At 48.4% G+C, this 18,194-nt stretch overlaps 1 protein-coding gene across 2 annotated transcripts in view; it reads left to right on the top strand.

Moving 5' to 3' along the window:
- The window catches only part of SYT14 (synaptotagmin 14), a 135,433-nt gene that overhangs the window by 78,967 nt on the left and 38,272 nt on the right, over positions 1–18,194 (top strand). For both annotated transcript variants that reach the window (XM_075267126.1, XM_075267127.1), the window contains exon 5: positions 17,756–18,027. In XM_075267126.1, the coding sequence (XP_075123227.1) occupies positions 17,756–18,027 (272 nt within the window). The remainder of the gene's footprint in view (positions 1–17,755; positions 18,028–18,194) is intronic.

An 18,194-nucleotide genomic window follows, 5' to 3' on the forward strand; every position in this document is an offset into this window, starting at 1 on the left:
ACAACAACCCACCATCTCTCAGACATTGGAGCGGCGGCAGAAATACACTGCTAACCACCCACACGCGCAAGCCTTGAACGCCAACATCGCTAAACTGCTGGCCCAGGAGATGTTGGCGTTCCGGCTTGTTGAAACTCCCGCCTTCCTGGACCTGATGGCAACTGCGGCACCTCGCTATGCCGTCCCTAGCCGTCACTACTTCTCCCGGTGTGCCGTCCCCGCCTTGCACCAGCACGTGTCACTCAACATCAGGCGGGCCCTTAGTTCCGCGCTTTGCACAAAGGTCCACTTGACCACCGACGCGTGGACAAGTGCATGCGGACAGGGACGCTACATTTCACTGACGGCACACTGGGTAAATGTAGTTGAGGCTGGGACTGCTTCCCAAACTGGCCCGGTGTACCTCGTCTCCCCGCCTAACATTCCTGGCAGGGACACGAGAAGAACACCCCCCTCCTCCTCCTCCTCTACCGCCTCCTCCTCCGCCTCCTCCTCCGCCACCGCCTCCTCCTCCGCTGTTAGATTGACCCCAGCTACGAGTTGGAAACGTTGCAGCACTGGCGTTGGTAGACGTCAGCAGGCTGTGCTGAAGCTGATCAGCTTGGGGGACAGACAGCACACTGCCTCCGAGGTGAGGGATGCCCTCCTCGATGAGACGGCAATATGGTTTGAGCCGCTGCACCTGGGCCCAGGCATGGTCGTTTGTGATAACGGCCGGAACCTGGTAGCAGCTCTGGAGCTTGCCGGACTCCAACATGTTCCATGCCTGGCCCACGTCTTCAACCTAGTGGTGCAACGTTTCCTAAAGAGCTACCCCAATGTTCCAGAGCTACTGGTGAAAGTGCGGCGCATGTGCGCCCACTTTCGCAAGTCGACAGTAGCCGCTGCTAGCTTAAAATCTCTCCAGCAACGCCTGCATGTGCCACAACACCGGCTTTTGTGCGACGTCCCCACACGCTGGAACTCAACGTTTCAGATGTTGAATAGAGTGGTTGAGCAGCAGAGACCTTTGATGGAATACCAGCTACAAAACCCTAGGGTGCCACAAAGTCAGCTGCCTCAGTTTCACATCCATGAGTGGCCATGGATGAGAGACCTTTGTGACATCCTACGGGTCTTTGAGGAGTCCACAAGGAGGGTGAGCTCTGAGGATGCGATGGTGAGCCTTACAATCCCGCTCTTGTGTGTTCTGAGAGAATCCCTGATTGACATCAGGGATAACTCAGATCACACAGAGGAGTTAGGGATAGCATCCGATCCGTCACAGCTGGAGAGTAGGTCCACACATCTGTCCGCTTCACTGCGTTTAATGGAGGAGGAGGAGGAGGAGGAGGAGGAGGAAGAAGAGTTGTCCGATGATGTGATGGTGATACAGGAGGCTTCCGGGCAACTTCGAATCGTCCCATTGTTGCAGCGCGGATGGGTAGACATGGAGGATGAGGAGGAAATGGAGATTGAACTTTCCGGTGGGGCCAGAGGAGTCATGCCAACTAACACTGTGGCAGACATGGCTGAGTTCATGTTGGGGTGCTTTACAACCGACAAGCGTATTGTCAAAATCATGGAGGACAACCAGTACTGGATCTTTGCTATCCTTGACCCCCGGTATAAAAACAACATCTCGTCTTTTATTCCGGTAGAGGGGAGGGCCAATCGCATCAATGCTTGCCACAGGCAATTGGTGCAGAATATGATGGAGATGTTTCCAGCATGTGACAGTGGCGGCAGGGAGGGCAGTTCCTCCAGTAGGCAACCAAGTTCTCACCGGTCCACACAAACGAGGGGCACACTGTCTAAGGTCTGGGACACCTTGATGGCACCCCCTCGCCAAAGTGCCGCCACGGAGGGTCCTAGTGTCACCAGGCGTGAGAAGTATAGGCGCATGTTGCGGGAATACCTTTCCGACCACAGCCCTGTCCTCTCCGACCCCTCTGCGCCCTACACGTATTGGGTGTCGAAGTTGGACCTGTGGCTTGAACTTGCCCTATATGCCTTGGAGGTGCTGTCCTGTCCTGCCGCCAGCGTCCTATCTGAGAGGGTGTTCAGTGCAGCCGGTGGCATCATCACTGACAAGCGCACCCGTCTGTCAGCTGAGAGTGCCGACCGGCTCACTTTGATAAAAATGAACCACCACTGGATAGAGCCTTCATTTTTGTGCCCACCTGTGTAAAGCACCCCAACATGAAACTCCATGTCTGTACTCAACCTCTCCAATTCCTCCGCATCCTCATACTCATCCACCATAAGCGTTGCACAATTCTGCTAATACTAGGCTCCCTCCAACATGATTTCCCCCAACTCTGCTGGTTAGAGGCTCCCTCCACCCTGATTTCCACCAACTCTGCTGGTTAGAGGCTCCCTCCACCCTGCTTTCCCACAACTCTGCTGGTTAGAGGCTCCTTCCACCATGAATTTGCCCAAACTGGGCTGTTTAGAGGCTCCCTCCACCATGAATTGGTCCAAACTGGGCTGGTTAGAGGCTCCCTCCACCATTAATTGGTCCAAACTGGGCTGGTTAGAGGCTCCCTCCACCATGAATTTGCCCAAACTGGGCTGTTTAGAGGCTCCCTCCACCATGAATTTGCCCAAACTGGGCTGTTTAGAGGCTCCCTCCACCATGAATTGGTCCAAACTGGGTTTTTTAGAGGCTCCCTCCACCATGAATTGGTCCAAACTGGGGTGGTTAGAGGCTCCCTCCACCATTAATTGGTCCAAACTGGGCTGGTTAGAGGCTCCCTCCACCATGAATTGGTCCAAACTGGGCTGGTTAGAGGCTCCCTCCACCATGAATTGGTCCAAACTGGGGTGGTTAGAGGCTCCCTCCACCATTAATTGGTCCAAACTGGGCTGGTTAGAGGCTCCCTCCACCATTAATTGGTCCAAACTGGGCTGGTTAGAGGCTCCCTCCACCATGAATTTGCCCAAACTGGGCTGTTTAGAGGCTCCCTCCACCATTAATTGGTCCAAACTGGGCTGGTTAGAGGCTCCCTCCACAATTAATTGGTCCAAACTGGGCTAATTAGAGGCTCCCTCCACCATGAATTGGTCCAAACTGGGTTTTTTAGAGGCTCCCTCCACCATGAATTTGCCCAAACTGGGCTGTTTAGAGGCTCCCTCCACCATGAATTGGTCCAAACTGGGCTGGTTAGAGGCTCCCTCCACCATGAATTTCCCAAAACTTGGCTGTTTAGAGGCTCCCTCCACCATTAATTGGTCCAAACTGGGCTGGTTAGAGGCTCCCTCCACCATGAATTGGTCCAAACTGGGGTTTTTAGAGGCTCCCTCCACCATGAATTGGTCCAAACTGGGCTGGTTAGAGGCTCCCTCCACCATGAATTGGTCCAAACTGGGGTGGTTAGAGGCTCCCTCCACCATTAATTGGTCCAAACTGGGCTGGTTAGAGGCTCCCTCCACCATTAATTGGTCCAAACTGGGCTGGTTAGAGGCTCCCTCCACCATGAATTTGCCCAAACTGGGCTGTTTAGAGGCTCCCTCCACCATTAATTGGTCCAAACTGGGCTGGTTAGAGGCTCCCTCCACAATTAATTGGTCCAAACTGGGCTAATTAGAGGCTCCCTCCACCATGAATTGGTCCAAACTGGGTTTTTTAGAGGCTCCCTCCACCATGAATTTGCCCAAACTGGGCTGTTTAGAGGCTCCCTCCACCATGAATTGGTCCAAACTGGGCTGGTTAGAGGCTCCCTCCACCATGAATTTCCCAAAACTTGGCTGTTTAGAGGCTCCCTCCACCATTAATTGGTCCAAACTGGGCTGGTTAGAGGCTCCCTCCACCATGAATTGGTCCAAACTGGGCTGGTTAGAGGCTCCCTCCACCATTAATTGGTCCAAACTGGGCTGGTTAGAGGCTCCCTCCACCATGAATTTGCCCAAACTGGGCTGGTTAGAGGCTCCCTCCACCATGAATTGGTCCAAACTGGGTTTTTTAGAGGCTCCCTCCACCATGAATTTGCCCAAACTGGGCTGGTTAGAGGCTCCCTCCACCATGAATTGGTCCAAACTGGGCTGGTTAGAGGCTCCCTCCACCATGAATTTGCCCAAACTGGGCTGTTTAGAGGCTCCCTCCACCATTAATTGGTCCAAACTGGGCTGGTTAGAGGCTCCCTCCACCATGAATTTGCCCAAACTGGGCTGTTTAGAGGCTCCCTCCACCATGAATTGGTCCAAACTGGGTTTTTTAGAGGCTCCCTCCACCATGAATTGGTCCAAACTGGGCTGGTTAGAGGCTCCCTCCACCATGAATTTCCCAAAACTTGGCTGTTTAGAGGCTCCCTCCACCATTAATTGGTCCAAACTGGGCTGGTTAGAGGCTCCCTCCACCATGAATTGGTCCAAACTGGGGTTTTTAGAGGCTCCCTCCACCATGAATTGGTCCAAACTTGGCTGTTTAGAGGCTCCCTCCACCATGAATTGGTCCAAACTGGGGTGGTTAGAGGCTCCCTCCACCATTAATTGGTCCAAACTGGGCTGGTTAGAGGCTCCCTCCACCATTAATTGGTCCAAACTGGGCTGGTTAGAGGCTCCCTCCACCATGAATTTGCCCAAACTGGGCTGTTTAGAGGCTCCCTCCACCATGAATTTGCCCAAACTGGGCTGGTTAGAGGCTCCCTCCACCATGAATTGGTCCAAACGGGTTTTTAGAGGCTCCCTCCACCATGAATTGGTCCAAACGGGTTTTTAGAGGCTCCCTCCACCATGAATTGGTCCAAACTGGGCTGGTTAGAGGCTCCCTCCACCATTAATTGGTCCAAACTGGGCTGGTTAGAGGCTCCCTCCACCATGAATTGGTCCAAACTGGGGTTTTTAGAGGCTCCCTCCACCATGAATTGGTCCAAACTTGGCTGTTTAGAGGCTCCCTCCACCATTAATTGGTCCAAACTGGGCTGGTTAGAGGCTCCCTCCACCATGAATTGGTCCAAACTGGGTTTTTTAGAGGCTCCCTCCACCATGAATTTGCCCAAACTGGGCTGTTTAGAGGCTCCCTCCACCATGAATTGGTCCAAACTGGGTTTTTTAGAGGCTCCCTCCACCATGAATTGGTCCAAACTGGGCTGGTTAGAGGCTCCCTCCACCATGAATTGGTCCAAACTGGGGTGGTTAGAGGCTCCCTCCACCATTAATTGGTCCAAACTGGGCTGGTTAGAGGCTCCCTCCACCATTAATTGGTCCAAACTGGGCTGGTTAGAGGCTCCCTCCACCATGAATTTGCCCAAACTGGGCTGTTTAGAGGCTCCCTCCACCATTAATTGGTCCAAACTGGGCTGGTTAGAGGCTCCCTCCACAATTAATTGGTCCAAACTGGGCTAATTAGAGGCTCCCTCCACCATGAATTGGTCCAAACTGGGTTTTTTAGAGGCTCCCTCCACCATGAATTTGCCCAAACTGGGCTGTTTAGAGGCTCCCTCCACCATGAATTGGTCCAAACTGGGCTGGTTAGAGGCTCCCTCCACCATGAATTGGTCCAAACTGGGTTTTTTAGAGGCTCCCTCCACCATGAATTGGTCCAAACTGGGCTGGTTAGAGGCTCCCTCCACCATGAATTTCCCAAAACTTGGCTGTTTAGAGGCTCCCTCCACCATTAATTGGTCCAAACTGGGCTGGTTAGAGGCTCCCTCCACCATGAATTGGTCCAAACTGGGGTTTTTAGAGGCTCCCTCCACCATGAATTGGTCCAAACTTGGCTGTTTAGAGGCTCCCTCCACCATGAATTGGTCCAAACTGGGGTGGTTAGAGGCTCCCTCCACCATTAATTGGTCCAAACTGGGCTGGTTAGAGGCTCCCTCCACCATTAATTGGTCCAAACTGGGCTGGTTAGAGGCTCCCTCCACCATGAATTTGCCCAAACTGGGCTGTTTAGAGGCTCCCTCCACCATGAATTTGCCCAAACTGGGCTGGTTAGAGGCTCCCTCCACCATGAATTGGTCCAAACGGGTTTTTAGAGGCTCCCTTCACCATGAATTGGTCCAAACTTGGCTGTTTAGAGGCTCCCTCCACCATGAATTGGTCCAAACTGGGGTGGTTAGAGGCTCCCTCCACCATTAATTGGTCCAAACTGGGCTGGTTAGAGGCTCCCTCCACCATTAATTGGTCCAAACTGGGCTGGTTAGAGGCTCCCTCCACCATGAATTGGTCCAAACTGGGGTTTTTAGAGGCTCCCTCCACCATGAATTGGTCCAAACTTGGCTGTTTAGAGGCTCCCTCCACCATTAATTGGTCCAAACTGGGCTGGTTAGAGGCTCCCTCCACCATGAATTGGTCCAAACTGGGTTTTTTAGAGGCTCCCTCCACCATGAATTTGCCCAAACTGGGCTGTTTAGAGGCTCCCTCCACCATGAATTGGTCCAAACTGGGTTTTTTAGAGGCTCCCTCCACCATGAATTGGTCCAAACTGGGCTGGTTAGAGGCTCCCTCCACCATGAATTGGTCCAAACTGGGGTGGTTAGAGGCTCCCTCCACCATTAATTGGTCCAAACTGGGCTGGTTAGAGGCTCCCTCCACCATTAATTGGTCCAAACTGGGCTGGTTAGAGGCTCCCTCCACCATGAATTTGCCCAAACTGGGCTGTTTAGAGGCTCCCTCCACCATTAATTGGTCCAAACTGGGCTGGTTAGAGGCTCCCTCCACAATTAATTGGTCCAAACTGGGCTAATTAGAGGCTCCCTCCACCATGAATTGGTCCAAACTGGGTTTTTTAGAGGCTCCCTCCACCATGAATTTGCCCAAACTGGGCTGTTTAGAGGCTCCCTCCACCATGAATTGGTCCAAACTGGGCTGGTTAGAGGCTCCCTCCACCATGAATTTCCCAAAACTTGGCTGTTTAGAGGCTCCCTCCACCATTAATTGGTCCAAACTGGGCTGGTTAGAGGCTCCCTCCACCATGAATTGGTCCAAACTGGGCTGGTTAGAGGCTCCCTCCACCATTAATTGGTCCAAACTGGGCTGGTTAGAGGCTCCCTCCACCATGAATTTGCCCAAACTGGGCTGGTTAGAGGCTCCCTCCACCATGAATTGGTCCAAACTGGGTTTTTTAGAGGCTCCCTCCACCATGAATTTGCCCAAACTGGGCTGGTTAGAGGCTCCCTCCACCATGAATTGGTCCAAACTGGGCTGGTTAGAGGCTCCCTCCACCATGAATTTGCCCAAACTGGGCTGTTTAGAGGCTCCCTCCACCATTAATTGGTCCAAACTGGGCTGGTTAGAGGCTCCCTCCACCATGAATTTGCCCAAACTGGGCTGTTTAGAGGCTCCCTCCACCATGAATTGGTCCAAACTGGGTTTTTTAGAGGCTCCCTCCACCATGAATTGGTCCAAACTGGGCTGGTTAGAGGCTCCCTCCACCATGAATTTCCCAAAACTTGGCTGTTTAGAGGCTCCCTCCACCATTAATTGGTCCAAACTGGGCTGGTTAGAGGCTCCCTCCACCATGAATTGGTCCAAACTGGGGTTTTTAGAGGCTCCCTCCACCATGAATTGGTCCAAACTTGGCTGTTTAGAGGCTCCCTCCACCATGAATTGGTCCAAACTGGGGTGGTTAGAGGCTCCCTCCACCATTAATTGGTCCAAACTGGGCTGGTTAGAGGCTCCCTCCACCATTAATTGGTCCAAACTGGGCTGGTTAGAGGCTCCCTCCACCATGAATTTGCCCAAACTGGGCTGTTTAGAGGCTCCCTCCACCATGAATTTGCCCAAACTGGGCTGGTTAGAGGCTCCCTCCACCATGAATTGGTCCAAACGGGTTTTTAGAGGCTCCCTTCACCATGAATTGGTCCAAACTTGGCTGTTTAGAGGCTCCCTCCACCATGAATTGGTCCAAACTGGGGTGGTTAGAGGCTCCCTCCACCATTAATTGGTCCAAACTGGGCTGGTTAGAGGCTCCCTCCACCATTAATTGGTCCAAACTGGGCTGGTTAGAGGCTCCCTCCACCATGAATTGGTCCAAACTGGGGTTTTTAGAGGCTCCCTCCACCATGAATTGGTCCAAACTTGGCTGTTTAGAGGCTCCCTCCACCATTAATTGGTCCAAACTGGGCTGGTTAGAGGCTCCCTCCACCATGAATTGGTCCAAACTGGGTTTTTTAGAGGCTCCCTCCACCATGAATTTGCCCAAACTGGGCTGTTTAGAGGCTCCCTCCACCATGAATTGGTCCAAACTGGGTTTTTTAGAGGCTCCCTCCACCATGAATTGGTCCAAACTGGGCTGGTTAGAGGCTCCCTCCACCATGAATTGGTCCAAACTGGGGTGGTTAGAGGCTCCCTCCACCATTAATTGGTCCAAACTGGGCTGGTTAGAGGCTCCCTCCACCATTAATTGGTCCAAACTGGGCTGGTTAGAGGCTCCCTCCACCATGAATTTGCCCAAACTGGGCTGTTTAGAGGCTCCCTCCACCATTAATTGGTCCAAACTGGGCTGGTTAGAGGCTCCCTCCACAATTAATTGGTCCAAACTGGGCTAATTAGAGGCTCCCTCCACCATGAATTGGTCCAAACTGGGTTTTTTAGAGGCTCCCTCCACCATGAATTTGCCCAAACTGGGCTGTTTAGAGGCTCCCTCCACCATGAATTGGTCCAAACTGGGCTGGTTAGAGGCTCCCTCCACCATGAATTGGTCCAAACTGGGTTTTTTAGAGGCTCCCTCCACCATGAATTGGTCCAAACTGGGCTGGTTAGAGGCTCCCTCCACCATGAATTTCCCAAAACTTGGCTGTTTAGAGGCTCCTTCCACCATTAATTGGTCCAAACTGGGCTGGTTAGAGGCTCCCTCCACCATGAATTGGTCCAAACTGGGGTTTTTAGAGGCTCCCTCCACCATGAATTGGTCCAAACTTGGCTGTTTAGAGGCTCCCTCCACCATGAATTGGTCCAAACTGGGGTGGTTAGAGGCTCCCTCCACCATTAATTGGTCCAAACTGGGCTGGTTAGAGGCTCCCTCCACCATTAATTGGTCCAAACTGGGCTGGTTAGAGGCTCCCTCCACCATGAATTTGCCCAAACTGGGCTGTTTAGAGGCTCCCTCCACCATGAATTTGCCCAAACTGGGCTGGTTAGAGGCTCCCTCCACCATGAATTGGTCCAAACGGGTTTTTAGAGGCTCCCTTCACCATGAATTGGTCCAAACTTGGCTGTTTAGAGGCTCCCTCCACCATGAATTGGTCCAAACTGGGGTGGTTAGAGGCTCCCTCCACCATTAATTGGTCCAAACTGGGCTGGTTAGAGGCTCCCTCCACCATTAATTGGTCCAAACTGGGCTGGTTAGAGGCTCCCTCCACCATGAATTGGTCCAAACTGGGGTTTTTAGAGGCTCCCTCCACCATGAATTGGTCCAAACTTGGCTGTTTAGAGGCTCCCTCCACCATTAATTGGTCCAAACTGGGCTGGTTAGAGGCTCCCTCCACCATGAATTGGTCCAAACTGGGTTTTTTAGAGGCTCCCTCCACCATGAATTTGCCCAAACTGGGCTGTTTAGAGGCTCCCTCCACCATGAATTGGTCCAAACTGGGTTTTTTAGAGGCTCCCTCCACCATGAATTGGTCCAAACTGGGCTGGTTAGAGGCTCCCTCCACCATGAATTGGTCCAAACTGGGGTGGTTAGAGGCTCCCTCCACCATTAATTGGTCCAAACTGGGCTGGTTAGAGGCTCCCTCCACCATTAATTGGTCCAAACTGGGCTGGTTAGAGGCTCCCTCCACCATGAATTTGCCCAAACTGGGCTGTTTAGAGGCTCCCTCCACCATTAATTGGTCCAAACTGGGCTGGTTAGAGGCTCCCTCCACAATTAATTGGTCCAAACTGGGCTAATTAGAGGCTCCCTCCACCATGAATTGGTCCAAACTGGGTTTTTTAGAGGCTCCCTCCACCATGAATTTGCCCAAACTGGGCTGTTTAGAGGCTCCCTCCACCATGAATTGGTCCAAACTGGGCTGGTTAGAGGCTCCCTCCACCATGAATTTCCCAAAACTTGGCTGTTTAGAGGCTCCCTCCACCATTAATTGGTCCAAACTGGGCTGGTTAGAGGCTCCCTCCACCATGAATTGGTCCAAACTGGGCTGGTTAGAGGCTCCCTCCACCATTAATTGGTCCAAACTGGGCTGGTTAGAGGCTCCCTCCACCATGAATTTGCCCAAACTGGGCTGGTTAGAGGCTCCCTCCACCATGAATTGGTCCAAACTGGGTTTTTTAGAGGCTCCCTCCACCATGAATTTGCCCAAACTGGGCTGGTTAGAGGCTCCCTCCACCATGAATTGGTCCAAACTGGGCTGGTTAGAGGCTCCCTCCACCATGAATTTGCCCAAACTGGGCTGTTTAGAGGCTCCCTCCACCATTAATTGGTCCAAACTGGGCTGGTTAGAGGCTCCCTCCACCATGAATTTGCCCAAACTGGGCTGTTTAGAGGCTCCCTCCACCATGAATTGGTCCAAACTGGGTTTTTTAGAGGCTCCCTCCACCATGAATTGGTCCAAACTGGGCTGGTTAGAGGCTCCCTCCACCATGAATTTCCCAAAACTTGGCTGTTTAGAGGCTCCCTCCACCATGAATTGGTCCAAACTGGGCTGGTTAGAGGCTCCCTCCACCATGAATTTCCCAAAACTTGGCTGTTTAGAGGCTCCCTCCACCATGAATTGGTCCAAACTGGGCTGGTTAGAGGCTCCCTCCACCATTAATTGGTCCAAACTGGGCTGGTTAGAGGCTCCCTCCACCATGAATTGGTCCAAACTGGGTTTTTTAGAGGCTCCCTCCACCATGAATTTGCCCAAACTGGGCTGTTTAGAGGCTCCCTCCACCATGAATTGGTTCAAACTGGGCTGGTTAGAGGCTCCCTCCACCATTAATTGGTCCAAACTGGGCTGGTTAGAGGCTCCCTCCACCATTAATTGGTCCAAACTGGGCTGGTTAGAGGCTCCCTCCACCATGAATTTGCCCAAACTGGGCTGGTTAGAGGCTCCCTCCACCATGAATTGGTCCAAACTGGGTTTTTTAGAGGCTCCCTCCACCATGAATTTGCCCAAACTGGGCTGGTTAGAGGCTCCCTCCACCATGAATTGGTCCAAACTGGGGTTTTTAGAGGCTCCCTCCACCATGAATTTGCCCAAACTGGGGTGTTTAGAGGCTCCCTCCACCATGAATTTGCCCAAACTCTGCTGGTTAGAGGCTCAATCCACCCTGATTTTCAAAACAAATGTTGGTGCCAACCTCAACTTACTACAAGGGCCAAATTCACTGCTGGTGACAAGCTCTCCTCACTGCAAGTGCCAAATACACATGTTTCAAGGTGTTTTCCTACTGTCAGAGAGGTGGTATTGAGTGTGTAAAGTGTGTAGTTGTTAGGCTGTGATGTTGGGGTAATAGAGGGTCTTTGGTGTGTTAGATGCCCCCAGACATGCTTCCCCTGCTGTCCCAGTGTCATTCCAGAGGTGTTGGCATCATTTCCTGGGGTGTCATAGTGGACTTGGTGACCCTCCAGACACGGATTTGGGTTTCCCCCTTAACGAGTATCTGTTCCCCATAGACTATAATGGGGTTCGAAACCCGTTCGAACACACGAACATTGAGCGGCTGTTCGAATCGAATTTCGAACCTCGAACATTTTAGTGTTCGCTCATCTCTAGTCATTAGATAATTAACTCCTATTCAGCTGAATGGCCATTAATGGTTGCTGAAGGCAGGTCTTGCTTACATGGGTATTACCTAATTTCCAACGTGCGGCGTTTCTTATCATCCATGAAGTCATTGATGTTGTCTAAGTGGCGGATTAATTGCAATTATGAGCCGTACTGTATACATTAATGTCATTGGAAATCCAGCACGTTCGCGAGTGTTCGTACTTTCGGCCTCATTAATTTTGAAAATCTGAAAATTTGGTAAAATTTTGATGTAAAAATCCAAGTCCGGAGACTTATTATCTTGTTTGTAGATGAGATTCTTGCCAGGTGCGGCATCAATCAGAAGACTTCATCGCTGGAATGACTTTGCAGGTTTCCTCATTAAGATCATACGCTGTTACATGTGCGAAAAACCACCTTGTTAGCCCATTAAGTGTATCTGTAGAAATCACAACATATTACCTAGTTATCATCGCTCATGCATATGCTTAAAGGGGTGTTCTGGTTCCCGCAATATTCACGTATGCATTGTGTAATGAAAATATAGAACATTTTAATAATAACAGTGATCATTTTCATTTCTAAAGCAATTGCAAATTTTGTAGCAATTTACAAATCGTTAGGTTCAGGTAGAGACAAAAAGTTCTGTTTTGAAGTCACGTTTGAACGTGTGGAAGTTGGGTTTAATATTATATATATTAGTCTGATTGTCTGGGGTAGTTCATCCCAGAGAAGAGGTGCAACTCTAGAGAAGTTTTGGAGCCGGTAGTGGGAGGTGCATGATATTGGAGGACCGGAGAGCATAGGTAGGGATAGGTCCGTCCATCATGTATCCTTATTTTTGGGACAGAGCAAAAGTGTTGCAAGTCCGACTTTTGTCTTCGTCCAAAAGAACAGAGACACAATGGGAATACTCAAAACGCAGATCAGAGGATGGTTAGAAAATCCCATTGAAAGCAACAGGTTATGTATTTGATCATTTCAGTTCTGAGACGTCCCAGGTCTGAGATCCATGACAAGACTTAGGCTTCTTAATGATTCTGGCACTTCTGTATCTGTATTACATCTATAAGAACGGCTTTTCTACACATTATAGAAACCCAAATATTCTAAGTTATTTTTTTTCTTCCCATTGTTTATCAGAGATAATGATGGCCCTCTCACCAGTGCTCTACCTACGCTAAGAGTGGTGGTTGTACTCCGCGGGGACACATAATGGAGCTCGTCCCACTGAGTCACACACAGCGTATTTACTGAGTGAAACAATAATCATGTCAATCACAAATCTTGTCTCGCCTCAGAAAACACTGAACTAGCCATGTCTGATTCCAAGCAGCTTTCCCTCATCTTATCAGGGTATATCTTGTAGTAAGGAGGTGCGCAACGTTTCAGCAAACTGAGCACGTTCTTGGGGATGTCTATCTATCTATCTATCTATCTATCTATCTATCTATCTATCTCCTATCTATCTATCTATCTATCTATCTATCTATCTATCTATCTATCTCCTATCTATCTATCTATCTATCTATCTTCTATCTATCTATCTATCTATCTATCTATCTATCTATCTCCTATCTATCTATCTATCTATCTATCTATCTATCTATCTATCTTCTATCTATCTATCTATCTATCTATCTATCTATCTATCTATCTCCTATCTATCTATCTATCTCCTATCTATCTATCTATCTATCGATCGATCTTCTATCTATCTATCTATCTCCTATCTATCTATCTATCTATCTATCTCCTATCTATCTATCTATCTATCTATCTATCTATCTCCTATCTATCTATCTATCTATCTATCTATCTCCTATCTATCTATTATCTATCTATCTATCTATCTATCTATCTATCTATCTTCTATCTATCTATCATCTATCTATCTATCTATCTATCTATCTCATATCTATCTATCTCATATCTATCTATCTATCTATCTATCTATCTATCTATCTATCTATCTACCTCCTATCTATCTATCTATCTATCTATCTATCTATCTATCTCCTATCTATCTATCTATCTCCTATCTATCTATCTATCTATCTATCTATCTATCTATCTATCTATCTATCTATCTATCTATCTATCTATCTAACTAATCTATCTATCTATCTATCTATCTATCTAACTAATCTATTTATCATCTATCTATCTATCTATCTATCTATCTATCTATCTCCTATCTATCTATCTATCTATCTATCTATTATCTATCTATCTATCTATCTATCTATCTATCTATCGCTCTATCATCTATCTATCTATCTATCTATCTATCTCATATCTATCTATCTCATATCTATCTATCTATCTATCTATCTATCTATCTATCTATCTATCATCTATCTATCTATCTATCTCCTATCTATCTATCTATCTATCTATCTATCTATCTATCTATTTATCTATCTCCTATCTATCTATGATCTGCCTATCCATCAAGTAGGGCTTTGCAATAAACCAAAAATTAACCAAAATTGATAGTCCTGGCATATGGACTTTGCTAGCTTTGGCAATGCCAAATATCTATTCGGACGTGCCAATAAATCCTGTTTGATCTGATTTGAATAGGGGTATGGTATATACAGGGTATATACAGCGGGGAGCTGGGCTATAATCTCCCATCCCTACCATCGAGGTCTCTCCAGATATTTGTTGTTGATCGTCCTTCTATTCCCAGATCTCCTTTGCCCTTACCCATAATCATGTCCTCCTTGTACTGGATCACTAAGACCCCTGACTCCTGAGCCGTCACTGAATCAGATTCTTTCTACCCAATTTCTTCATTGCTAGGTAACACCTTGAGCAGCCTCAGCCCCCAATGTTGAAGGTGTCAATGCTTTTAGCTAAATACGCACCCGAGAGCTGTCAGTCCACATCTGGCAGGCAGAAGTCCCCCGTAATGATTGCCTCTTAATTGCCGTAGAAGTGACATTATCTATTGACAACCTGTCCAAGTCTTCTCCTCGCCGTATTGGTCTTCCCAGCAGACTGCCATGCTCTGAGTGACAGGCTTCCCACCAGTTACTATGGTTATGCAGATATCTCGTGATCTCCTATCAGGCTGGCATTTATGTACATGTGAGCCCTTCAAAAACATACGTGTCGCCAAACCCCCCCCCCCCCCCCCACACACACTATACCGTCTTTAGTCGTGTTCTTCTGTCAAGATCATGAAACTTCTATCGAGTCGTAGCTTTGTTGTAATTGATTTCCGGGACGGGTAGCAAATAATACACCGGTATAGTAGGCATAGACATCCGACAATCCATTAGTAGTAATGGCGTGAGGTTTATAATCATGTAATGTATGAAAAAACATTGTTATCCTTAAAAGCTGAATGCTAGATAGAGTTGCTTATGCTTGACACTGGTATAATGTTATATGATAAGATGGGTGCAAGAAAAACAAATCCTTGGCTTGCTGCCAGAAGACATCTCCCCAAGGTTAACGCGCAGGACCGGGAGTAGCTGGCGATATATGGCACTGCTTAAAGAGATTCTACCATTAAAACCTCGTTTTTTGTGGATAAGACGTCGGAATAGCCTTTAGAAAGGCTATTCGTCTCTTACCTTTAGATGTGATCTCCGGCGCGCCGTTCCTTAGAAATACCGTTTTTTACCGGCATGCAAGTTAGTTCTCTCACAGCGATGGGGGCGGGCCCCAGCGCTGAAAATGCGATGGGGGCGTCCCCACTGCTGCTCAAGAACACGATCCTGCGACGCCTCTATCTTCGGCTGGATCCTCACCTTCTCTGTCGCCTTCCTCCTGCGTCACCTCTGACACCTGCGCAGTTGGCTCTGCCAGTGAGACACCAGCAGAGCCGAGTGCGAATGCCGGCCGGCGGCCATTTTTGGGAGGCTGCTCCTGCATTGAAGAGCAAGAGCGGCCTCCCAAAAATGGCTGACAGCCGGCATGCACAGTCGGCTCTACTAGTGTCTCACTGGCAGAGCCAACTGCGCAGGCGTCGGAGGTGACGCAGGAGAAAGACGACAGAGAAGGGGAGGATCCAGCCGAAGATAGAGGCATCACAGGATCGTGTTCTCGAGCAGCAGTGGGGACGCCCCCATCGCATTTTCAGCACTGTGGCCCGCCCCCATCGCTGCCAGAGAACTAATTTACATACCAGTAAAAAACTGTATTTCTAAGGAACGGTGGAGATCACATTTAAAGGTAAGAGACGAATAGCCTCTCTAAAGGCTATTCCGACGTCTTATCCACAAAAAAAGAGGTTTTAATGGTAGAATCCCTTTAAACTTTTTCTGTTTGATTGAGATGTCCCATACCAATCAGGAATGAATATGAAAACTTACGTTGTTATTATATCACTTCCTTTCTCTGATACTATGTAACCCCTGTGTCTTAATAAAAAGTGCGTCAGCACATATTCTTTTGCTGAGAGAAGAACGAATACCAACACACAGAGTGGTGTGATTTCTTTACCGCCTGGCACTCAGCCTAATTAATTAGGACGACGACAGTTACCCGGGATTATTGGTCAATTAGTCGTAAACGCGACTCTGACCTTATCAGCGGTAAGATAGAACATTGCGATGGAGCTCAGCTGGTCGTGTGTATTCATAGACACCGCCAATACTTCTGTATACTGTATATAGAATAGAAGGCCACTGGTCCCTTTTACTGGGCCATTCATTATGCTATGAGACTGTAAAGGTCAGTTCACACAGAGTTTTTGGCAGCGGATTTTGACGCGGAATCTGCCTCAAAATCCACTGCCAAAAGCGGATCAATGGGAGGTAGAAATCTCTGAAGAAAGCGACCTGTGTTCCGGCTATAAATGGCAAGGAATTTCTCTTCATTTATCGCTGTGTAAATTTATCCTAAAATGAACAAAGTCACCCCCCATGATCAATAAAGTTTTACTTTATTTATGAAAACCAGATAGTACAATCTTTCTCTTTTTCTAATCTGTTTTTATATTCTGTTTGTAGAATTTTTTTATTCTATTTTCTGTACATGGTTATGGGGGCAGCCATCTTGCCTGAGCTTCTCCTCTGCTCTGTTAACAGCATTTAGTGATTTGCTTTACGGCTTAATGATGGCCATAGGCAGCAATTGTCTGGAAATTAGCTCTTCTCCAAAAAGTTCTGACTTGTAACCAGACACCTGTAGACAGCAGTCTGGTTACAAGTCCTTGCCCCTCATCACTATAGACCCATGATGGCGAACCTATGGCACGGGTTCCAGAGGTGGCACTCAGAGCCCTCTCTTTGGGCACCCAACCGTGGAACAGATTATACTGTGTGGGGACCACTGTGGAGCAGATTGTACTGTGTGGGGCCACTGTGCAGCAGATTATACTGTGTGGGGCCCACCGTGGAGTAAATTGTACTGTGTGGGGACCACTGTGCAGTTGATTATACTGTGTGGGGCCACTGTGGAGCTGTTTGTACTGTGTGGGGGGGTCACTGTGGAGCAGATTATACTGTGTGGCGGTCATTGTGGAGCAGATTGAACTGTATAAGAGCCACTGTGGAGCAGATTGTACTGTGTGTGGGGTCACAGTGGAGCAGAAAACTCTATAAAGCCCCATTCGTATGACCATATTTTGCATGTTTTGTGATTGTGTGCAATTGTGGATCCGCACATTATTAATGTTAATTGCCGTGTTGGCACTCTGAGATAAATTAGTGGGTTTTTGGTTGCAGTTTGGGCACTCGGTCTCTAAAAGGTTCGCCATCACTGCTATAGACCTAGGTGTATCTGGTGTACTCATTGTCATTGAGGAGAATCATCTGAGATATGTAAATTTACAAGCAATGCTCCATGGGAGAAGCTGTGCAAATGTGCTCTCCTCAAGAAGGAAGAAAATACTTTATCTACACTTACGTCAATGCTTGATCCATAAAAGTGCAATAAAACAGCTGTCTACATACGGCTTCTATGACAAATGTGCATGCTTGTATTTTAAAGGGGTTGTCCTCTTTATGGACATTTATTTTCTACCTACAGGAGAGGGATTAAGTGTCCGATGGCTGGGGATTATCTGATCAGGTTGCGCGGCTTTGCCTACCAGATGGAGGGTTTCGTACTATAGAATTAGGAATATTATATTCCTAGACATGATACATTATTACAAGACTAACGGATTTGCTTATTTTCAGCTAACAGCATCCAAAGAATGAGGAGGACCCCGCCCCTGGACGAGCTACAGCCACCACCGTACCAAGACGACTCTGGATCTCCTCACCTTTCTTGCACTCCCTCGGAAATTGGGGACAGTAAATGTGAACTGTCCCATTGTAGCAATAGTCCCAGATACTCTTATAATAAGTGCCCCAGTGAGGGGAGTATGGGGCATGAAGTCGAGAGCTTCCAGAACAAAGGCTATGAGGAGGATGTCCCCAGCGACAGCACTGCCGTTCTGAGCCCAGAGGTATGTAATGTGTGGGGTGGTAATGGCAACGCATTTCCAGCCCTGATCTAGTATTACTTTCTTAGAAGGAAACTTCTTCTGGCTGATCTTACACATTTCTTGGTGTCATTTTATAGGAAGATCCAGAAATCAGCTGGTGACTATTGGCCACCACAAGAAATCAATAG

This window comes from Leptodactylus fuscus, chromosome 3 (genome assembly GCF_031893055.1).
Source record: "Leptodactylus fuscus isolate aLepFus1 chromosome 3, aLepFus1.hap2, whole genome shotgun sequence".
Lineage (NCBI taxonomy): Eukaryota > Metazoa > Chordata > Amphibia > Anura > Leptodactylidae > Leptodactylus > Leptodactylus fuscus.